Source organism: Moschus berezovskii, chromosome 24, assembly GCF_049115385.1.
Source record: "Moschus berezovskii isolate FMDL1 chromosome 24, NW_MosBer_1.0, whole genome shotgun sequence".
In the NCBI taxonomy this organism is placed as follows: domain Eukaryota; kingdom Metazoa; phylum Chordata; class Mammalia; order Artiodactyla; family Moschidae; genus Moschus; species Moschus berezovskii.
The window spans coordinates 62,267,878-62,286,233 of NC_142483.1; the positions used below are offsets into that span (position 1 = coordinate 62,267,878).

The following is an 18,356-nucleotide window of genomic DNA, read 5'->3' on the forward strand; positions in this document are numbered from 1 at the left end:
AACATTCAGAAAACAAAGATCATGGCATCTGGTCCCATCACTTCATGGGAAATAGATGGAAAAACAGTGGAAACAGTGTCAGACTTTATTTTTTTGGGCTCCAAAATCACTGCAGATGCTGATTGCAGTCATGAAATTAAAAGACGCTTGCTCCTTGGAAGGAAAGTTATGACCAACCTTGATAGTATATTAAAAAGCAGAGACATTACTTTGCCAACCAAGGTCCGTCTAGTCAAGGCAATGGTTTTTCCCGTGGTCATATATGGATGTGAGAGTTGGACTGTGAAGAAGGCTGATCGCCGAAGAATCGATGCTTTTGAACTGTGGTGTTGGAGAAGACTCTTGAGAGTCCCTTATACTGCAAGGAGATCCAACCAGTCCATCCTAAGGGAGATCAATCCTGGATGTTCATTGGAGGGACTGATGCTAAAGCTGAAACTGCAATACTCTGGCCACCTCATGCGACGAGTTGACTCACTGGAAAAGACTCTGATGCTGGGAAAGGTGGGGGCGGGAGGAGAAGGGGACGACGGAGAATGAGATGGCTGGATGGCATCACCGACTCTGTGGACATGAGTTTGAGTGTACTCCGGGAGTTGGTGATGGACAGGGAGGCCTGGCGTGCTGTGATTCATGGGGTCGCGGAGAGTCGGACACGACTGAGCGACTGAACTGAACTGAACTGAACTATTCTTTATTATCTCCTATAGAGAAGATCATGCAACCTTGCCAGATTCCCTCCACAGACCCAGAAAATTCTTGCCAAAACAGAAATCTTACTTTATCTTGTTCTCCTGTGGGAAGAAGATTTTTAAAAAGACAGAAACACTTTCTTCTATTGTAGAAGACAACATTTTGGGACACAATTCTCCTTGTTACAGTAAACCCAACTCACAGGGCTGACTTCAGTCTCTAATAATAGGCGCTGCTTTTGCTTTGTCCTTGGGCAATCAGGAATCCTGAAAATACCCAACAAACATATAGGATTATATCCTATCTGTTTATTTTTAAAAAGATCAGCAGCAACTTATACACTAATGAAGGGTATAAGATGCTACTTTACAAGACACTTCAGCAAGTCTTAACAGGGAAAGGGGAGAGTGGGGGTAGATTCAAGACCATGAAACGTGCCTTTTCAACCAAACCCCTGAAATAACAGTTATACTTAAGAGAGGTATTTTACTATCTGTCCCCCTGTGCCCAGCATAACCCTGTCTTCTTCATTAAAAGCTGGCAAAGTCTCCAGAATCTTAACCACATTTAACTCTGATTTAAAATAAAGGCATTTGGGAAAGTCAAAAAATAAAAAATAAAAACAAATAAAATATGGAGGCACCAGTGGCCTCTGGTGGCAATGACCAGGGAGACCTGTGGGCTGGGGAGCCCAGAGGGGCTTCTTCTCATGGCTTAGGTAGAGTGTGCACACAGGGGTGAAGGGTCTGACCTGAAATGAGCCATCAAGGTCAACCTCGGGGCAGTAAGACACATCACAAACCCCGAGAGAGGGGGCCCTGGCACAGATTCAAGACTTCTGAGGAAGTCTTGCTAAAATGCAAAACCTTAAGTCAATCCTAAGAAAACAGCACACAAACACAAATGGGGGAGAGGGTGTCTGACAATGATCATTATGTCTAAGAGCATCAAGGTCATGAAAGACCAGAGGAAATGGAGACTCTGTTACAGACTGTGGAGATGGAGGAGACAAGACAATAAACACAGTTCAGGGTCCTAGAACACGAGGAAAACTGGTAAAAAAAAAAAGGCCATCAGCTTAGCTCAGAGCATGTGGCCAATACTGACTTCCTGGATTTGATACTTGGACTTCAATAAAGTAAGATGTTGACGTCAGGGAAAGCTAGACAAGGCATATAAGGAAAGTTTGTACTATTTTTGCAACATTTTTCTAAGTCTAAAATTAATTTAAAATAAGAAGTTACCAAAAAATAGGCTGACACCTCTGGGTTCAAGTCCCACCCTCCACTATAAGCCACACCACTTTCAGGAAATGGAGTGCCCATTCAAAGCCTTGGTTTCCTCATTCACAATCGGAACTGTCAATTTTATTTTAAAAATAAGAATTAAAATATATATTGGTATATGAAGAAAAACCCTGGAGGAACGTACACAGGGCCATTAGCTGTGATCTTCTCTGGGGGTAGGTTTATAAATAGACTGATTTCCATCTGTGTATTAGTTCTCCATATGCTTTAATTTTAAAATAACTCACTTTTATCAATTTTTCAATCAGAAAGATAAAAATATGTTAAAAATGATCTGGATAACATACAATCACTGCTGTGTGACCACATCTGCCTGAGCTGTTGGCTCCACCTTGGAACATGCCACCTGCTTTGCCTTAACAACCAGTCTCTGCCCTACCCAGCCTCTCACCACAGCAGAGCAACTGTCTGCACACCGTGGGTCCCCTCGGGGTCATCCTCCCCACCCCCAAACAAAGTTCCCTGTGACCCTTTCTGTGCTCAAGGTGATCCCACTGCCACCTGCCCTACTGTCCTATCCCACTTTCCTGCTCTGTGCTTCTCCTCAGCATGGCAGAGCTCTCATACTAAACTTCTCCCACACAGGACTATGAATCTCATGAAGGCAGGACTCCTCCAGGTGTAGAAAGGAGGTGACTTGCCAGGGTCCTAGGCCAGCTTCTCTCCACCTGTGGACATTCAGGGCCATCCTGTGCAATTCAGGATGCTGAGCAGTATTCCTGTCCTCCACTAGATACTAGAAGCAATCCTCTCCCCACCTCCCATCTCAGGCTTTATTATCACAAAAATCTCAGTGTCCCTGGGGCTGGGGCTGAGAAGTCTGTCCTAGACTGAAAGGGACTGCAGAGAAGGGAGCTGGAGCCTGAGACACATCCTAACTCAGCCACCCCACAAGGAACACCCCTGAAAACATGGCTTCAGTAGGAAGCGCTCACCACACCAGCCCCTGCTCACATGAAGCGTGAGTCCTGAAAGTCCAGAGTTTAATTCCTGGCAAGCTGTACTCCTGGTGGTGGATAAGGGCCCCTGGGAAAAGCCCCAGCTGCAGCTTTCTGCACCAACTGACTTCATCACACACTGTCCCTGTCCTCTGTCCTCACCTTTGGGGGCTTGAAAGGATAATCGGTAGGAAAGTGGATGGTCAGGAAGAAAACGCCTCCTTGGTAAGGACTGTCATTCTGGAGGATGAGACACCGAAAGCAGGTTAGTACGTGTGCAAGAGGCACAACAGGCAAAGCAAGGGCTGCGCTCAGCAGCTGCTACCTACCGGGCCCATGATGGTGGCTTGCCAGTGGAACACTGCAAGACAAAAAAGACACAGGAACGTGAGCCTCTCCAGCAAACACGTCTCTCCACCAAAGAGGAGCTGCTCTGTTCAGAGGGCGCTGTTCACACACAAGCCTGCCCTCACTTCTGACACCAACCACCTCTGTAGGGGTTTCTGTAATTTAACTGGACTCCAGACTCATGAAAGATTGTTGTGCTCACAGCTCTGATTTATCACAGTGAAAGGCTGAGGTCAATGTCAGCTGAGGGAAGAGCTCATGGGAAAGTTCCAGGCAGAGTCCAAACATAGAGCTTCAACTGTCCTCTTCCCTGGAGTCCTGGCATTGATGTGTAACAACACACTGAATACTGCCTACAGGGATGCTCAGCCCTGGCTTGGCGTACAGAGTTTCTACTGGAACTCCATCATGTTAGCAGGATGGATTAATGGATTATTCACATGGCTGTTCTATGTCTCCAGTTCCTCTGGCAATGATCCAAAACCTCCACCTTAAACCAGCTGTGTCTAGTGTGGCTGCCCCCACCTAACTCACACTGCTGGTTTGGATCAAGGCCTTCAGCTAAACAGACAGTCCTATCAGGCTGGGTAGCTTAGACATTGCCGTCCTGAGGCTAGGGACAAAGGCCAGATCTTTTAAGGACAAAATTAAATTCTTTACTATCCAGGTGTCAGTAAACTACAATTCAATCTTCTCTCTGCACAGAATCAAGCCTTAGGTAGGCTTTAGCCACTTTCCACATTACTTTTATAAACCTCTCTTCTCCTTAGTTCTTCACTATTTACTCTGAAGCCTTCTCCAAAGGGTCCCTTCCAGGAGTCAATCACTGCCTGTGGCCCTGGGGCTTCAGGGGCTATTTCCCACCTGTGTCCTCTCACACATCCCCAGGACGAGGTGACAAGCCAAGAGTAGCCCCTCGTGTTCTTCCCTCCCAGGTTCCCACCAACCTGGTCAGGGCACATCCCTCCTTGCAGCGTTAGAGCTTTCTCTTGCTGCATGTCACGCCTGCAGCCCTCTCTGGAGTCAGACTACTTTTGTTGCTGTACACATCCCTAGGAAAGCTCCTGTACGCTCAGCAAGACTGGCCTAGAGCAGGCGGATGACTCAGTTCCAAAGCTCCCAGGACACTGTCGAGTCTTTGTGGAAAGTGCCTATATACCCACCTGGGGGGGCTGCTGAGAGTATCTGAGGCATCTGTTATTCTCTAGGGAATTCTGTCTCATGGATCCATCATGGGTGTGAAATCAGCCCCAATTTTCAGACCTGGTCCTGTACTGGGTTTCCTGCCATCTATTCAAATATCTCACAGACTCCGCCCTTGCCAGCAGACAGGAAACTGCCAAAGCATGAGGAGGGGAAGGAATTGAAGGGACAAGAGAAGAGGTTTCCCAAGTCCCTACAGGTATCCAAAGATAGTCACAGCAGCCCTTGCCCATTTTCAAATGTTTCAAGAAATGCTACTGATGGGAACACTTTTATTTACAATGAGACTGCCTAAGCTAATAAAGTGTCACTTTTTCTTTTGACTGCTTTTATTGCAACTCATGCTAATCATTAGCTGGTAGGTATACATTTTCCTAATCATAGTATAGAATGGAATTCCTTATTAAATAAATGTTTTTTGATAATTAATATACAGAGAAAGGGAGGAGTAAATAATATGAGTGGATCCTTCTGGCAAACAGGTGACCCTTTGGTCCCATTCACTTTAACCCCTGAGGTCTGCTGAGGGGCTGAGCAGAACCCAAAGGCACAGTAAGAACAGAAGGCTCCAAAAGAGACAGGAAGAGAAAGGAAATTGCAGAGGGATGCCAGAAAGGGGCTGTTAACTCACAGGGCAGGCATGAAATGGCCCCAAAAGGTTAGCTAGTTTCCAAGACTGTGCAAACCTCATCAAAGCTCAGGTACTGAGTATGGAGGGTGGCTAGACTCTCAGATAAAGATGGCTGCTTCCCAGCACAGGGCTGCAGCGAAGGGTGAGAATGTGTGATGCAGAGGAACACCCAGCAGTACCTTTATAAAGCAGAAGCTGAATCATTATCAATTCAATCTTATTAGTAATCCCAGTTTACATTATTTTAAGCAACAGGCAAGAGGGGGAAAATATGCTACTGAGACCTATGACACTTGGAAGGACAACACAGATCAAGTAACAAACCGGTGAAGCCACACTTGTTCACTCAATCTGCATATGCAATGGGAATCATTTCTGTCTTGCTCTAAAGAATTATTTAAACTCTCACATAAAGCTTTTGGAATTCTCCACTTGCAATAGCTGTCTGCCCACTTTCAATTCCTCTAAGCATCAGCCCATAGAACATGCAGAAACACACACATATGACTTCTTCCTCACATATGACTACTTTCTCTTTTTTATCTCTGTGAAATTTTTCTTTCTTGCATTTTAACACAATAAAATTTTTAAAGATGTAGCATATGGCTTCCCTGGTGGCTCAGACAGTAAAGAATCTGCCTGCATACGAGAGATCCAGGTTTGATCCCTGGGTCGGGAAGATCCCCTGGAGAAGGGAATGGCTACCCACTCCAGTATTCTTGCCTGGAGAATTCCATGGGGTTGCAAAGAGTTGGACACAAAAATGTAGCATAAAATATTTCATTTAACCCATTTTTAAGTATCATGTCAGTGGCATTAAGTGCATTCACAAAGAAGTGCAACCACCAACATTATCCATTTCTGAAACTTTTCCATCACTCCAAACAGAAATTCTGTACCATGAAATATTTTCCCATTTCTGCCTCCTCTCAGCTTCTATAAACCTCTCTACTCTACTTTCTGTCTCTATATCTGCCTTGTCTAGCTAGATAGTTCATATAAATGGAATCATATAATAGCTGTCCTTTTGTTTCTGGCTTATTTTATGTGGCATATTTTCAAGATTCATCCACGTTATTGCATGTGTCAGAACTTTATCCATTTTATTGCTAAATAATATGCTACTGTGTATATATATATGTATACACACACACATATATACCACTTTGCTTTTTCATTAATTTGTTAATGGGCATGTAATGGGGGATTGTTAATGGGGGATTATAAACAACGGTGCAATGAACACTGATATATGAGTTCCGTTTGAGTACTTGTTTTTAATTCTTTGGTGTCCCTGAAGGGCACCACCCCTTTTTTTACACAGTCTCTCCCTCCCCCGTCTATTTTTCCTTCAGATGCAGCTATTAGAGCCTCAGAGTAAAGGATGAGCATCCCAGAGCCTAAGATGCTCAGAAAGTAGAGGTGAAGTGGGATAGCAGAGTAGATTTGGGATATCCCAGTGTTGGGCAGCATGGCCTATGGCCAGTCGGCTACAAAGGGCAGCAGAGGGCTGCCCACTGCAGCTCCTTCAGTCTCCCCCTGGGAGAAGTGGGAGAAAAAAACTGTCCCTTCCCTTCACAGAGGCAAGGAGCTAGTCCCATTCCCCACCCTTCACCAACCCTCCAGTTCTACCCACAAGTGCAACAGCAACAGGTCCTCCATGATTAGCTTTATGACCATTTTTCCAGCAATGCCCCAAGTTTTAGTTGGCTTTCCAGGTGGCTTTCTTGTGCCCAAATGGAGGGAGATGGTGATTTTCAACAACATCTTGACCAACTGGGCTATGAAGTCAATGCATCTAATGAAAATGCTACTCACAAGTAGAGGAAGAGAAAGCAACAGTAACAATGATAGGTTTTCCTAAAAAACAAAAAAAACTGAGGGGCAGACAAATTTGGGGGTCTTAATTGCAAGGCTCACAGGATCTGGAGCCTTGACAGTACTTACAATCATCTCCCACAGGTCCTGCGGAGCACTGGGCAGGGGGGTCCCTCTGCAAGTCAGTTAATTCCTGGAATACAAGATAGTGAGCTCAAAGCCAGGGTGTGAACTGGGGATACTACTCTACACCCCACACGTTTTGGCCAGAAGTGCATTCTCCTAGTGGGCTTCCAGACTTCAGGAGGGGGTGAGTCTGGCTAATGAAAACAACTGATCTGCAATACCCTTGAAAACAGGGTCTGCTCATGGCTGTGAAGGTATGTGTGAAAAAGGTATTACCATCTCCAATTAATAAGCTAGAAAATTGAGAGGTAAAGAGGTTAAGTTACTTACCCAAGGTCACAGAGCTGAAAGCGGGCAAGGCCCCAACACCACTCAGGTGGAGAAGGGCAGGGGCTGGGCTTTAGCTCTGAGCTCCTGAATGGAAGCACTTAGCCCAGAGGAAGTGCCCAATTAAGGACAGGGCTCCTGTATTTCAATCTCTCTGCCCCACTACTCGGAGAAGGCAATGGCAAGCCACTCCAGTACTCTTGCCTAGAAAATCCCATGGACGGAGGAGCCTGGTAGGCTGCAGTCCATGTGGTCACTAAGAGTCAGGCACGACTGAGTGACTTCACTTTTCACTTTCACACATTGGAGAAGGAAATGGCAACCCACTCCAGTGTTCTTGCCTGGAGAATCCCATGGATGGGTGAGCCTAGTGGGCTGCCATCTATGGGGTCGCACAGAGTCAGACATGACTGAAGCGACTTAGCAGCAGCAGCAGCAGCCCCACTACTGCCCTACCTGCCACTGGTTCTATGGGAGTCCTAAGGCTCCAGGTGGGAGATGAAGGACATGTGAGCCAGTCTTGCACAGCTATACTATGTACCAATGGGGGGAAACAGGAATTACACCATAACTAGATTCCCTAAATGGGATACAACTTGTGGGCACAATCCCCAAAAGTTATCCTAGCCCAGCATGAGCCTCAAGGTCTAAGATTTTGGGCAGTGACTTAAAAAAAACTCTAGTTTGCATGTACTAGTTTCCTAATACTCCTCACTCTCCCTAGGTTCCAGATCTGGGTAAACTTCTTGTGGTCTCCAGAGGGGTTCCAAAGAGAAGGAATGAGGCACAAGTAATGGTCCATCAGGTTGCAGGGAAACTCCTCAGAGGATGGCAAATCCCAGGGTCTAGGGCATTATGTATGAAGTTTAAACCTGGCTGATCACATTCCTCCTTATCTGAGCAATGCTTGAAACTGAGCTCATCCACAAAGAACCTCCTGATTCTACCTTGTAATCTCTAGGCATGCTGATCATTCTACTAATGCCTGCCTCACTGGTCATTCTGTACTTATCCCACCTACACACAAATACAATTGGCCATGGTGGGAATATTTATATTACAGAAGCCAGCAAGTACCACAAGTCAGGGCCAAGTTTTAGCCCAGAAGGTTGGTTTTTAAACACCTACTAGTATAACACTGGTCAGTTCTTCAGTTCAGTTCAGTTCAGTTCAGTCGCTCAGTCGTGTCCGACTCTCCGCGACCCCATGAATCACAGCACGCCAGTTCTTAGCTGCTGCTAAATAACTTCAGTCATGTCTGACTCTGTGCAACCCCATATACGGCAACCCACCAGGCTCCCCCATCCCTGGGATTCTCCAGGCAAGACACTGGAGTGGGTTGCCATTTCCTTCTGCAAGGCATGAAAGTGAAAAGTGAAAGTGAAGTCGTTCAGTCATGTCTGACTCTTCGCAACCCCATGGACTGCAGCCTATCAGGCTCCTCTGTCGATGGGATTTTCCAGGCAAGAGTCCTGGAGTGGGGTGCCATCGCCTTCTCTATCTTAGCTAGTATCTAATATATTTAAATAGGTTACTCTTGATAAGCACTAAGTCCCCAGCATTACTAGTTGTCACAATAGAAATGAGCCTGGGGAACAACTAATGTCAGGTGAGGGGACCAGAGGACATGCTCAGAAATGCAGCATGCCTACAGGAGGCTCCACAGAACAGTCCTTTGCCTGCTGACCTCTGCTTTGCACTTCCATACCTCTACAAACACTCTGTAGGGGACTGTTTACACTCTCTGCAATGCTGTATGAATGAGCTCTGTGATGAGGCTAAGGCAAATCCTGGAGAGATCACATGAGCAACTGGGGGCAGGAAAGCTAGCAGAACTGGCCAATTCCCTCCAACTCACCAGGTTTCTCCATACCTCCAGGCATCTACATGGGCTGCTCCCTGTCCCTAGAAGGCAAACACCTTGTAAAGGGTGTGGTGAATGGTTACTAAGAGTTGATGATTCCTGAAGGCCAAGAAGTGGGTTTCAACTGACAGACTTCAACTATCACCAAGGAGTTTCAAATGCTAACTGACATTTCAAGGAAGAACAGTGTGATTTGAAAGAAACTAGTCTACCAATATATTGTATTCCTGTACTTTCCCAACACAGGCCAGAAGACCTAGGTCTGAGTTCCAGCTCTGTCACTGGGAAAACAACTTTGATCTCTTTGGGCCTCAGTATAAATTATCTGTCGAGCTGTAATTACATTTGCCTGCCAACTGGCCAGCACTAATATTTGGCTATAATTTTGTAATGTTTATAATGGACACAAATGTACCCAGTAAAAAATCAAGAATGACAGTGTATAGAGGATTCAATTATTAGTATTATAATAAGAAGAATGAGGAATGTATAGACATACCTAGTGCTGGAAGAGTACAGAAGAAACTAATAACACTAATCACACCTTGGGAGAGGAACTGGGTGGCGGCAGACAGGAGTGGATGGGAGTTTTCCTGTAGACTCTTTTGCATTTTTTGAATTTTGAACCATGGGAATTTATTACCTAAACGATAAATGCATAAATATTTCATAAATTGTAAAGGACTAAGCAGGTTAACCGGAGAAGGCAATGGCACGCCACTCCAGTACTCTTGCCTAGAAAATCGCATGGACAGAGGAGCCTGGTGGGCTGCAGTCAACGGGGTCGCTACTGGTTGGACACGACGGAGCGACTTCACTTTCACTTTTCACTTTCACACATTGGTGAAGGAAATGGCAACCCACTCCAGTGTTCTTGCATGGAGAATCCCAGGGATGGCGGAGCCTGGTCGGCTGCCATCTCTGGGGTTGTATAGAGTCGGACACGACTGAAGCGACTTAGCAGCAGCAGCAGCAGCAAGCAGGTTAATCCAACTAGTCCATTCTAAAGGAGATCAATCCTGGGTGTTCATTGGAAGGACTGATGCTAAAGCTGAAACTCCAATACTTTGGCCACCTCATGTGAAGAGTTGACTCACTGGAAAAGACTCTGATGCTGGGAGGGATTGGGGACAGGAGGAGAAGGGGACGACAGAGAATGAGATGGCTGGATGGCATCACCGACTCGATGGACATGAGTTTGAGTGAACTCCGATGGACAGGTGATGGACAGGGAGGCCTGGCATGCTGTGATTCATGGGGTCGCAAAGAATCGGACACGACTGAGCAACTGAACTGAACTGAAGCAGGTTAACATTGTGTAATACTTATTGTTATAAGTAACACTGATGATAAGTGAGTCTTGAAAAGGAAAAAGGTTAGAGTAGAGTGGATAACCAGAGGAAAACAGTGAAGCAAACATAGCACACACTCATTTCGTTTACTGCGCTGTACTCAAGATCTCATTCAATGCAAGACACAATCTGATAGGCAACTAAGAACTGGAAAAGACTCTGATGCTGGGAAGGATTGGGGGTGGGAGGAGAAGGGGACAACAGAGAATGAGATGGCTGCATGGCATCACCGACTCGATGGACATGAGTTTGAGTGAATTCCAGGAGTTGATGATGGACAGGGAGGCCTGGTGTGCTGTGATTCATGGGGTCGCAAGGAGTCGGACACGACTGAGCGACTGAACTGAACTGAAGAAAGAAAACACACTGGCAATTAAACTAAGACCAAACGCATTCTTTTCTTTCCATTTTTAATTGGACAGTCTTTTATTCTTGCGTTGTAAGAAATTTTACATATTCTGGATATATATCCCTTTTCAGATATTAATATTTGAGAAATACTTTCCTCCATTCTGTGGGTCGTATTCTTGCTATCTTTAATTATTTTAAGTATAGTTGATTTACAATGCTGTGTGAGTTTCCGGTGTACAGCAAAGTGATTCAGTTTTCTAATTTTTTTTTTTTTTCTTTTTCAGATGCTTTTCCATTATAGGTTATTGCAAGATATTGACTATAGTTCCCTGGGTTATACAGTAGGTCCTTGTATATTTTATACTGTGTATCTGTTAAACCCAGACTCCTAACTTATCACCCCCTCTTCCCCTTTGGTAACCATAAGTTTGTTTTCTATGTCTGATTTCTACTTTGTAAATCAGTTTATTTTTGTATAATTAAAAAAAAAAACTCCACATATAAGTGATATCCTATGAGATTCTTTACACTTAAAATTTTAATTTTAGTTTGACACTAAGCTTTAAGTTAAAGCTATGTTTTTTTCACTAGTCATGTGTGGAGGTGAGAGCTGAGCACAGAAGAATTCATGCTTTTGAAATGTGGTGCTGGATAAGATTCTTGAGAGTCCCTTGAAATACAAGGAGATCAAACCAGTCAATCTTTTAAATCAACCCTGAACATTCATTGGGAGGACTAATGCTGAAGCTCCAGTACTTTGGCTATCTGCTGAGAAGAGCTAACTCACTGGAAAAAATTCTGATGCTGGGAAAGACTGAAGGCAGATGGAAAAAAGGCAAGAGAGCATGATGAGATGGTTGAATAGCATCACTGACTCAATGCACATGAGTTTGAGCAACTCCAGGAGACAGTGAAGGACAGGGAAGCCTGGCATGTTACAGTTCATGGGGTTGCAAAGAGGCAGACACAACTTAGTGACTAAACCACAACAACAAAAATCTTACTTGGGCATATGTTTTTATTTTTAAATCATTCATGCATACCAAAAAAGGAGTGGAAGACAAGTGAAATAAATAAATGGGCTCTCCTCATTTAGAGTCTATACTAACCCTGGGTCATGGGTATCCTTACACTCATCCCCTGTGCCTTCCAGGCAGTGGTGAGGTGGCAATTCTGAAACAGTCCTCCATGAACATTTCTGGAGTTTTCTTCCAAAAGGGCCCACAATACACAAACTTTTGCACAAACTTCAGCAAATATAGGTGAGCCAGCCTCACTGACTAGAGGGTACATGGTATCTTCTTTTCTGTGGCCTATGAAGCATTTGCTTAGCTTGGCATGGAAATAAAGAACTGCAGTCCCTTTTCCAGCAACATTTATTCCATTAATATAAAATTTATTCCCCACTATTCTGTTTCTGTGCCTGTGTTCATGAAAGCTTTAATCTTCAGCATTAAATCAAAATATCTTTTTGGAGACATTTTTAAAGCAATTAAACTCAACACATCAACAATGCACTTAACCTCAGTATACACTGCTGTGGCACGGCTTTCACACAGTGACGGTCATACTGCCACTGATTGTAAGCAGCATCCCAATTTCAGAGGCATGAAAATGTAAAAGCTGTTCATCTTAGAGTAGATGTAAATATGGCATTATCTATACTTTCCTGACTTTGCAAGTAATCTCTAAAGAACAATTAACATTGATAGTCAGGCCATTACATCTACCACTGTGGACAACAAGTGAAACGGAGTAGCCCTCATAGTCAACAAGAGAGTGTGAAATGCAGTACCTGGGTGCAATCTCAAAAACGACAGAATGATCTGTTTCCAAGTAAAACCACTTCAAGTCTATGCCCCAATTACTAATGCCGAAGAAGATGATGTTGAACAGTTCCATAAAGACCTACAAGACTTTCTAGAGCTAACAGAAAAAAAAAAAAATGTCCTTTTCATCATAGAGGACTAGAATGCAAAAGCAAGAAGGCAAGTTTGGCCTTGGAGTACAAAATGAAACAGGGCAAAGGCTAACAGAGTTCTGCCAAGAGAATGCATTGGTCATAGCAAACACCCTCTTCCAACAACACAAGACAACTCTACACATGGACATCACCAGATGGTCAATACCAAAATCAGACTGATTATATTTTTTGCAGCTGAAGATGGAGAAGCTCTATACAGTCAGCAAAAATAAGAGTGGGAGCTGACTGTGGTTCAGATCATGAACTCCTTATTAAAAAATTCACACTTAAATTGAATAAAGTAGGGAAAACCACTAGACCATTCAAGTATGACCTAAATCAAATCCCTTATGATTATAGTGGAAGCGACAGTCAAGGGACTGGATCCGATAGACAGAGTGCCTGAAGAACTATGGGTGGAGGTTTGTGACATTGTACAGGAGGCAGTGGTCAAAATCATCCCCAAGAAAAATGCAAAAAGGCAAAATGGGTGTCTGAGGATGCCTTACAAATAGCTGAGAAAAGAAGAGTAGTGAAAGGAAATGGAGATATACTCATCTGAATGCAGAGTTCCAAAGAACAGAAATAAGAGATAAGAAAGCCTTTCTCAGTGATCAGTGCAAAGAAATAGAGGAAAACAATAGAATGGGAAAGACTAGAGATATCTTCAAGAAAATCAGAGATATCAAGGGAACATTTCATGCAAAGATGGGCACAATAAAGGATAGAAATGGTATAGACCTAACAGAAGCAGAAGAGATTAAGACGAGGTGGCAGAAATACACACACAACTATACACAAAAGATGTTAGAGCCAGATAACCAAGATGGTGTGATCACTCACCTAGAACCAGACATCCTGGAATGTGAAGTCAAGTGGGTCTTAGGAAGCATCACTCTGAACAAAGCTAGTGGAGGTGATGGAATTCCAGCTAAGCTATTTCAAATCCTAAAAGATGATGCTGTGGAAGTGCTGCACTCAATATGCCAGCAAATTTGAAAAACTCAGCAGTGGCCACGTGACTGGAAAAGGTGTTTTCATTCCAATCCCTAAGAAAGGCAATGACAAAGAATATTCAAACTACCACACAATTGATCACATTATCTCACATGCTAGCAAATTAATGCTCAAAGTTCTCCAAGCCAGGCTTCAACAATACATGAACTGAGAACTTCCAGATGTTCAAGCTGCATTTTAAAAAGGCAGAGGAACCAGAGATCAAATTGAAAAAACAAAAGAGTTCCAGCAAAACATTTATTTCCGCTTTATTGACCATGCCAAAGCCTTTGACTGTGTGGATCACAATAAACTGTGGAAAATTCTGAAAGAGATGGGAATACCAGACCACTTTACCTGCCTCTTGAGAAACCTGCATGCAAGTTAAGAAGCAACAGTTAGAACCAAACATGGAACAATGGACTGGTTCCGAATTGGGAAAGGAGTACAAGGCTGTATATTTTCACCCTGCTTATTTAACTTACATGCAGAGTACATCATGCAAAATACTGGGCTGGATAAAGTGTAAGCTGGAATCAAGATTGCTAGGAGAAAAAAAAAATTGCCGGGGGATATATCAATAAACTCAGAGATATCAATAACCTCAAATAACACCACGCTTATGGCAGAAAGTGAAGAAAAACTAAAGAGCCTCTTGATTAAGGGGAATGAGGAGAGTGAAAAAGTTGGCTTAAAGCTCAACATTCAAAAAACAAACATCATGGCATCTGGTCCCATCACTTCATGGGAATAGATGGGGAAACAATGGAAACGGTGACAGACTTTATTTTCTTGGGTTCCAAAATCACTGCAGATGGTGACTGCAGCCATGAAATTAAAAGACGCCTGCTCCTTGGAAGAAAAGCTATGACAAACCTAGACAGCCTATTAAACAGCAGAGTTTTAAGCCAGCTTTTTCATTCTCCTCTTTCACTTTCATCAAAAGGCTCTTTAGTTTCTCTTCACTTTCTCTTCAGTTCAGTTCAGTCGCTCAGTCGTGTCCAACTCTTTGCGACCCCATGAATCACAGCACGCCAGGCCTCCCTGTCCATCACCAGCTCCCGGAGTTCACTCAAACTCATTTCCATTGAGTTGGTGATGCCATCCAACCATCTCATTCTCTGTCGTCCCCTTCTCCTCCTGCCCCCAATCCCTCCCAGCATCAGAGTCTTTTCCAGTGAGTCAACTCTTCGCATGAGGTGGCCAAAGTATTGGAGTTTCAGTTTTAGCATCAGTCCTTCCAGTGAACACCCAGGATTCATCTCCTCTAGAATGGACTGGTTGGATCTCCTTGCAGTCCAAGGGACTCTCAAGAGTCTTCTCCAGCACCACAGTTCAAAAGCATCAATTGTTTGGCGATCAGCTTTCTTCACAGTCCAACTCTCTCATCCATACGTGACCACGGGAAAAACCATAGCCTTGACTAGACGGACCTTGGTTGGCAAAGTAATGTCTCTACTTTTTAATATACTATCTAGGTTGGTCATAACTTTCCTTCCAAGGAGTAAGTGTCTTTTAATTTCATGGCTGCAATCAGCATCTGCAGTGATTTTGTAGCCCCAAAAAATAAAGTCTGACACTGCTTCCACTGTTTCCCCATCTATTTCCCATGAAGTGATGGGACCAGATGCCATGATATTTGTTTTATGAATGTTGAGCTTCAAGCCAACCTTTTCACTCTCCTCTTTCACTTCCATCAAGAGGCTTTTGAGTTCCTCTTCACTTTCTGCCATAAGGGTGGTGTCATCTGCATATCTGAGGTTATTGATATTTCTCCCAGCAATCTTGATTCCAGCTTGTGCTTCTTCCAGCCCAGCGTTCCTCATGATGTACTATGCATGGAAGTTAAAAAAGCAGGGTGACAATATACAGCCTTGACGTACTCCTTTTCCTATTTGGAACCAGTGTGTTGTTCCATGTCCAGTTCTAACTGTTGCTTCCTGACCTGCATACAGGTTTCCCAAGAGGCAGGTCAGGTGGTCTGGTATTCCCATCTCTTTCAGAATTTCCCACAGTTTATTGTGATCCACACAGTCAACAGCTTTGGCATAGTCAATGAAGCAGAAATATATGTTTTGGAACTCTCTTGCTTTTTTGATGATCCAGTGGATGTTGGCAATTTGACCTCTGGTTCCTCTGCCTTTTCTAAAACCTGCTTGAACATCTGTAAGTTCACGGTCACATATTGCTGAAGCCAGGCTTGGAGAATTTGAGCATGACTTTACTAGCATGTTAGATGAGTGCAACTGTGCGGTAGTTTGAGCATTCTTTGGCATTGCCTTTCTTTGGGATTGGAATGAAGACTGACCTTTTCCAGTCCTGTGGCCACTGCTGAGTTTTCCAAATTTGCTGGCATATTGAGTGCAGCACTTTCACAGCTAGTTCTCCTTTTTACAAATCTTATCAGGCTACATGTTCAGACATGTAAGTTCAAACCTACACCTTTATCTCCCTCACCCTACTCCCTGCCCTCAAAATGTTTGATTTCCACCACAGGCAATAACACTGCCATCCAATCAGTTACCCATGTTGTGCGTCCCCCTCTCTCACTTTCACCACATACTCTTTTTCAAGTTCTGTCAATTGTACCCTTTGCATGTCATCCAAGCACAGTTCCTGCCTTGGCATCTGCTCTACGGTCGGCCACTGGGACGACAGCTTCGCTGTACATTCACGGTGTCCTCAGTTCCCCCTCTGGCCCACTCCAGGCTACAGCAGAGACAGAAGCCTCTTTTCACGACACAGATCTGAGCATATCATTCACCTGTCTCAAAGTCCTAGGATAAAAGATGACCTCTTTCAGAGAATAATTTGCTAAATACATTACTTTTAGGAGAGCCGTTTATTAAAAATGAGCCTTACCCTTAGCATACCCTTGATGCTTTTGAATTGTGGTGCTAGAGAAGATTCTTGAGAGTCCCTTGGACTGCAAGGAGATCAAACCAAACCAGTCAGTTCTAAAGGAAATCAACCCTGAATGTTCATTGATAGAACTGATGCTGAAGCTGAAGCTCCAACACTTTGGCCACTTGATGTGAAGAGCCAACTCATTGGAAAAGACCTGATGTTGGGAAAGACTGAAGGCAAAAGGAGAAGGGGGCAGAAGAGAATGAGATGGTTAGACAGCATCACTAACTCAATGGAAGTGAAGTTGAGCAAACTCTGGGAGATAGTGGAGAAGAAGGGAGCCTGGTGTGCTGCAGTCCGTGGGGATACAAAGTCAGACAGCACTTAGCGACTGAACAACATCATACTCTTAAAAGATCCTGCAATCCCACCTCAGGCAATCAAACCTAAGCTCACCATGTTGCTTTTAGTCGCTAAGTCACAGCTGACTCTTGGGACCCCATGGATTATACCCCGCCAGGCTTCTCTGTTCATGGGGTTTTCCAAGCAAGAATACTGGAGTGGGTTGCCATTTCCTTCTCCAGGGGATCTTCCTAACCTAGAGATCGAACCAGAGTCTCCTGCATTGGCAGGAGGATTCTTTACCACTGATGGATCAAACTCACCACACAATGATGCTTATCATTTATTTATAGGAAGTATTATTTACTTCCTATAAAATTTAGAATATCAGTGGTCGTTAATTCATACTGAGCGCTTGATATATTCCACACATGTACTAAACATGTATCATCTAAGTCTAAAAAAAACCTATAAAACATGTGGACATGGAGGCTGGGAATGATTAGGTTCCTTGCCTTCTGATATCCATTTCCATGTGTTTATTCACTACAGGTAATGATTAAATAAATTAACGTCATATACTTTTGGAAAGCTGACGCTAAAAACTACATGAATACTATTTAATACTATGAACACTATTTAACAACATGAAAAATGCCTACGTTTAATGCTATGTGAAAAAGCGGGATGTTAAGTATAATTTTAAGAAAAGGGAAAAAAATGATACTAGATATACTACGATGTAAACAATAATATAGCACAACTGAAAATACTTTTTCTTCCTCCTATTGTGCATTCTCCAAATTTTAGTTAATATATTAAATGCCCACAAGGACTTCCAATTACCTTCAGGATAAAAAAGTTATCCTAGCACTGCCCCTAATACCCCCACCTTAGTCCTGCCCACCCACTCCCATGCCCTGTTCCAGCGGCACTTAAAACCCGTCATCCTCTCCCCACCCCAAGCCCAGCCATGGCATCTCTCCAAGACGGAGAACGCCCTTGTTCCTTTTCTGCACTTGCAGAGTTCGTACTTATCCCTTAGAATCCAGCTCCAGCCTGGACTCCTCTGACCAGTCCTCCAGACACCCCCACAAGGGCATGCCCTCCTTCCTCTGAGGCCAGGCGCCCGGAACACAGCGTCCAAGGTGCAGGGAGCGCGCACCTTGCCTGAGTCGCCGCGATGCGAGGCGGGGGAGGCGCGTGGAACGCTCGCCCTCCGTGGCCCCGCCCGGGACCCGCCCCGTCCC

The 18,356-nt window shown here is 44.1% G+C and overlaps 1 protein-coding gene across 13 annotated transcripts in view; it reads right to left on the reverse strand.

Annotated features, from left to right (window-relative positions):
• The window catches only part of UBE2D4 (ubiquitin conjugating enzyme E2 D4), a 28,538-nt gene that overhangs the window by 9,845 nt on the left and 337 nt on the right, over positions 1–18,356 (reverse strand). For 3 of the 13 annotated variants that reach the window (XM_088831915.1, XM_088831913.1, XM_055414828.2), the window contains exons 1-6: positions 18,141–18,277; positions 16,780–16,994; positions 16,507–16,694; positions 7,068–7,131; positions 3,268–3,299; positions 3,101–3,178 (exon numbers count right to left, since the gene is read on the reverse strand). In XM_088831915.1, the coding sequence (XP_088688041.1) occupies positions 3,101–3,178; positions 3,268–3,299; positions 7,068–7,131; positions 16,507–16,545 (213 nt within the window). In that variant the 5' untranslated portion in view covers positions 16,546–16,694; positions 16,780–16,994; positions 18,141–18,277. Of the gene's footprint in view, positions 1–3,100; positions 3,179–3,267; positions 3,300–7,067; positions 7,132–16,506; positions 16,695–16,779; positions 16,995–18,140; positions 18,308–18,356 lie in introns of those variants that run through there. The other 10 variants (XM_055414831.2, XM_055414829.2, XM_055414830.2 and 7 more) reach the window with 10 other exon arrangements.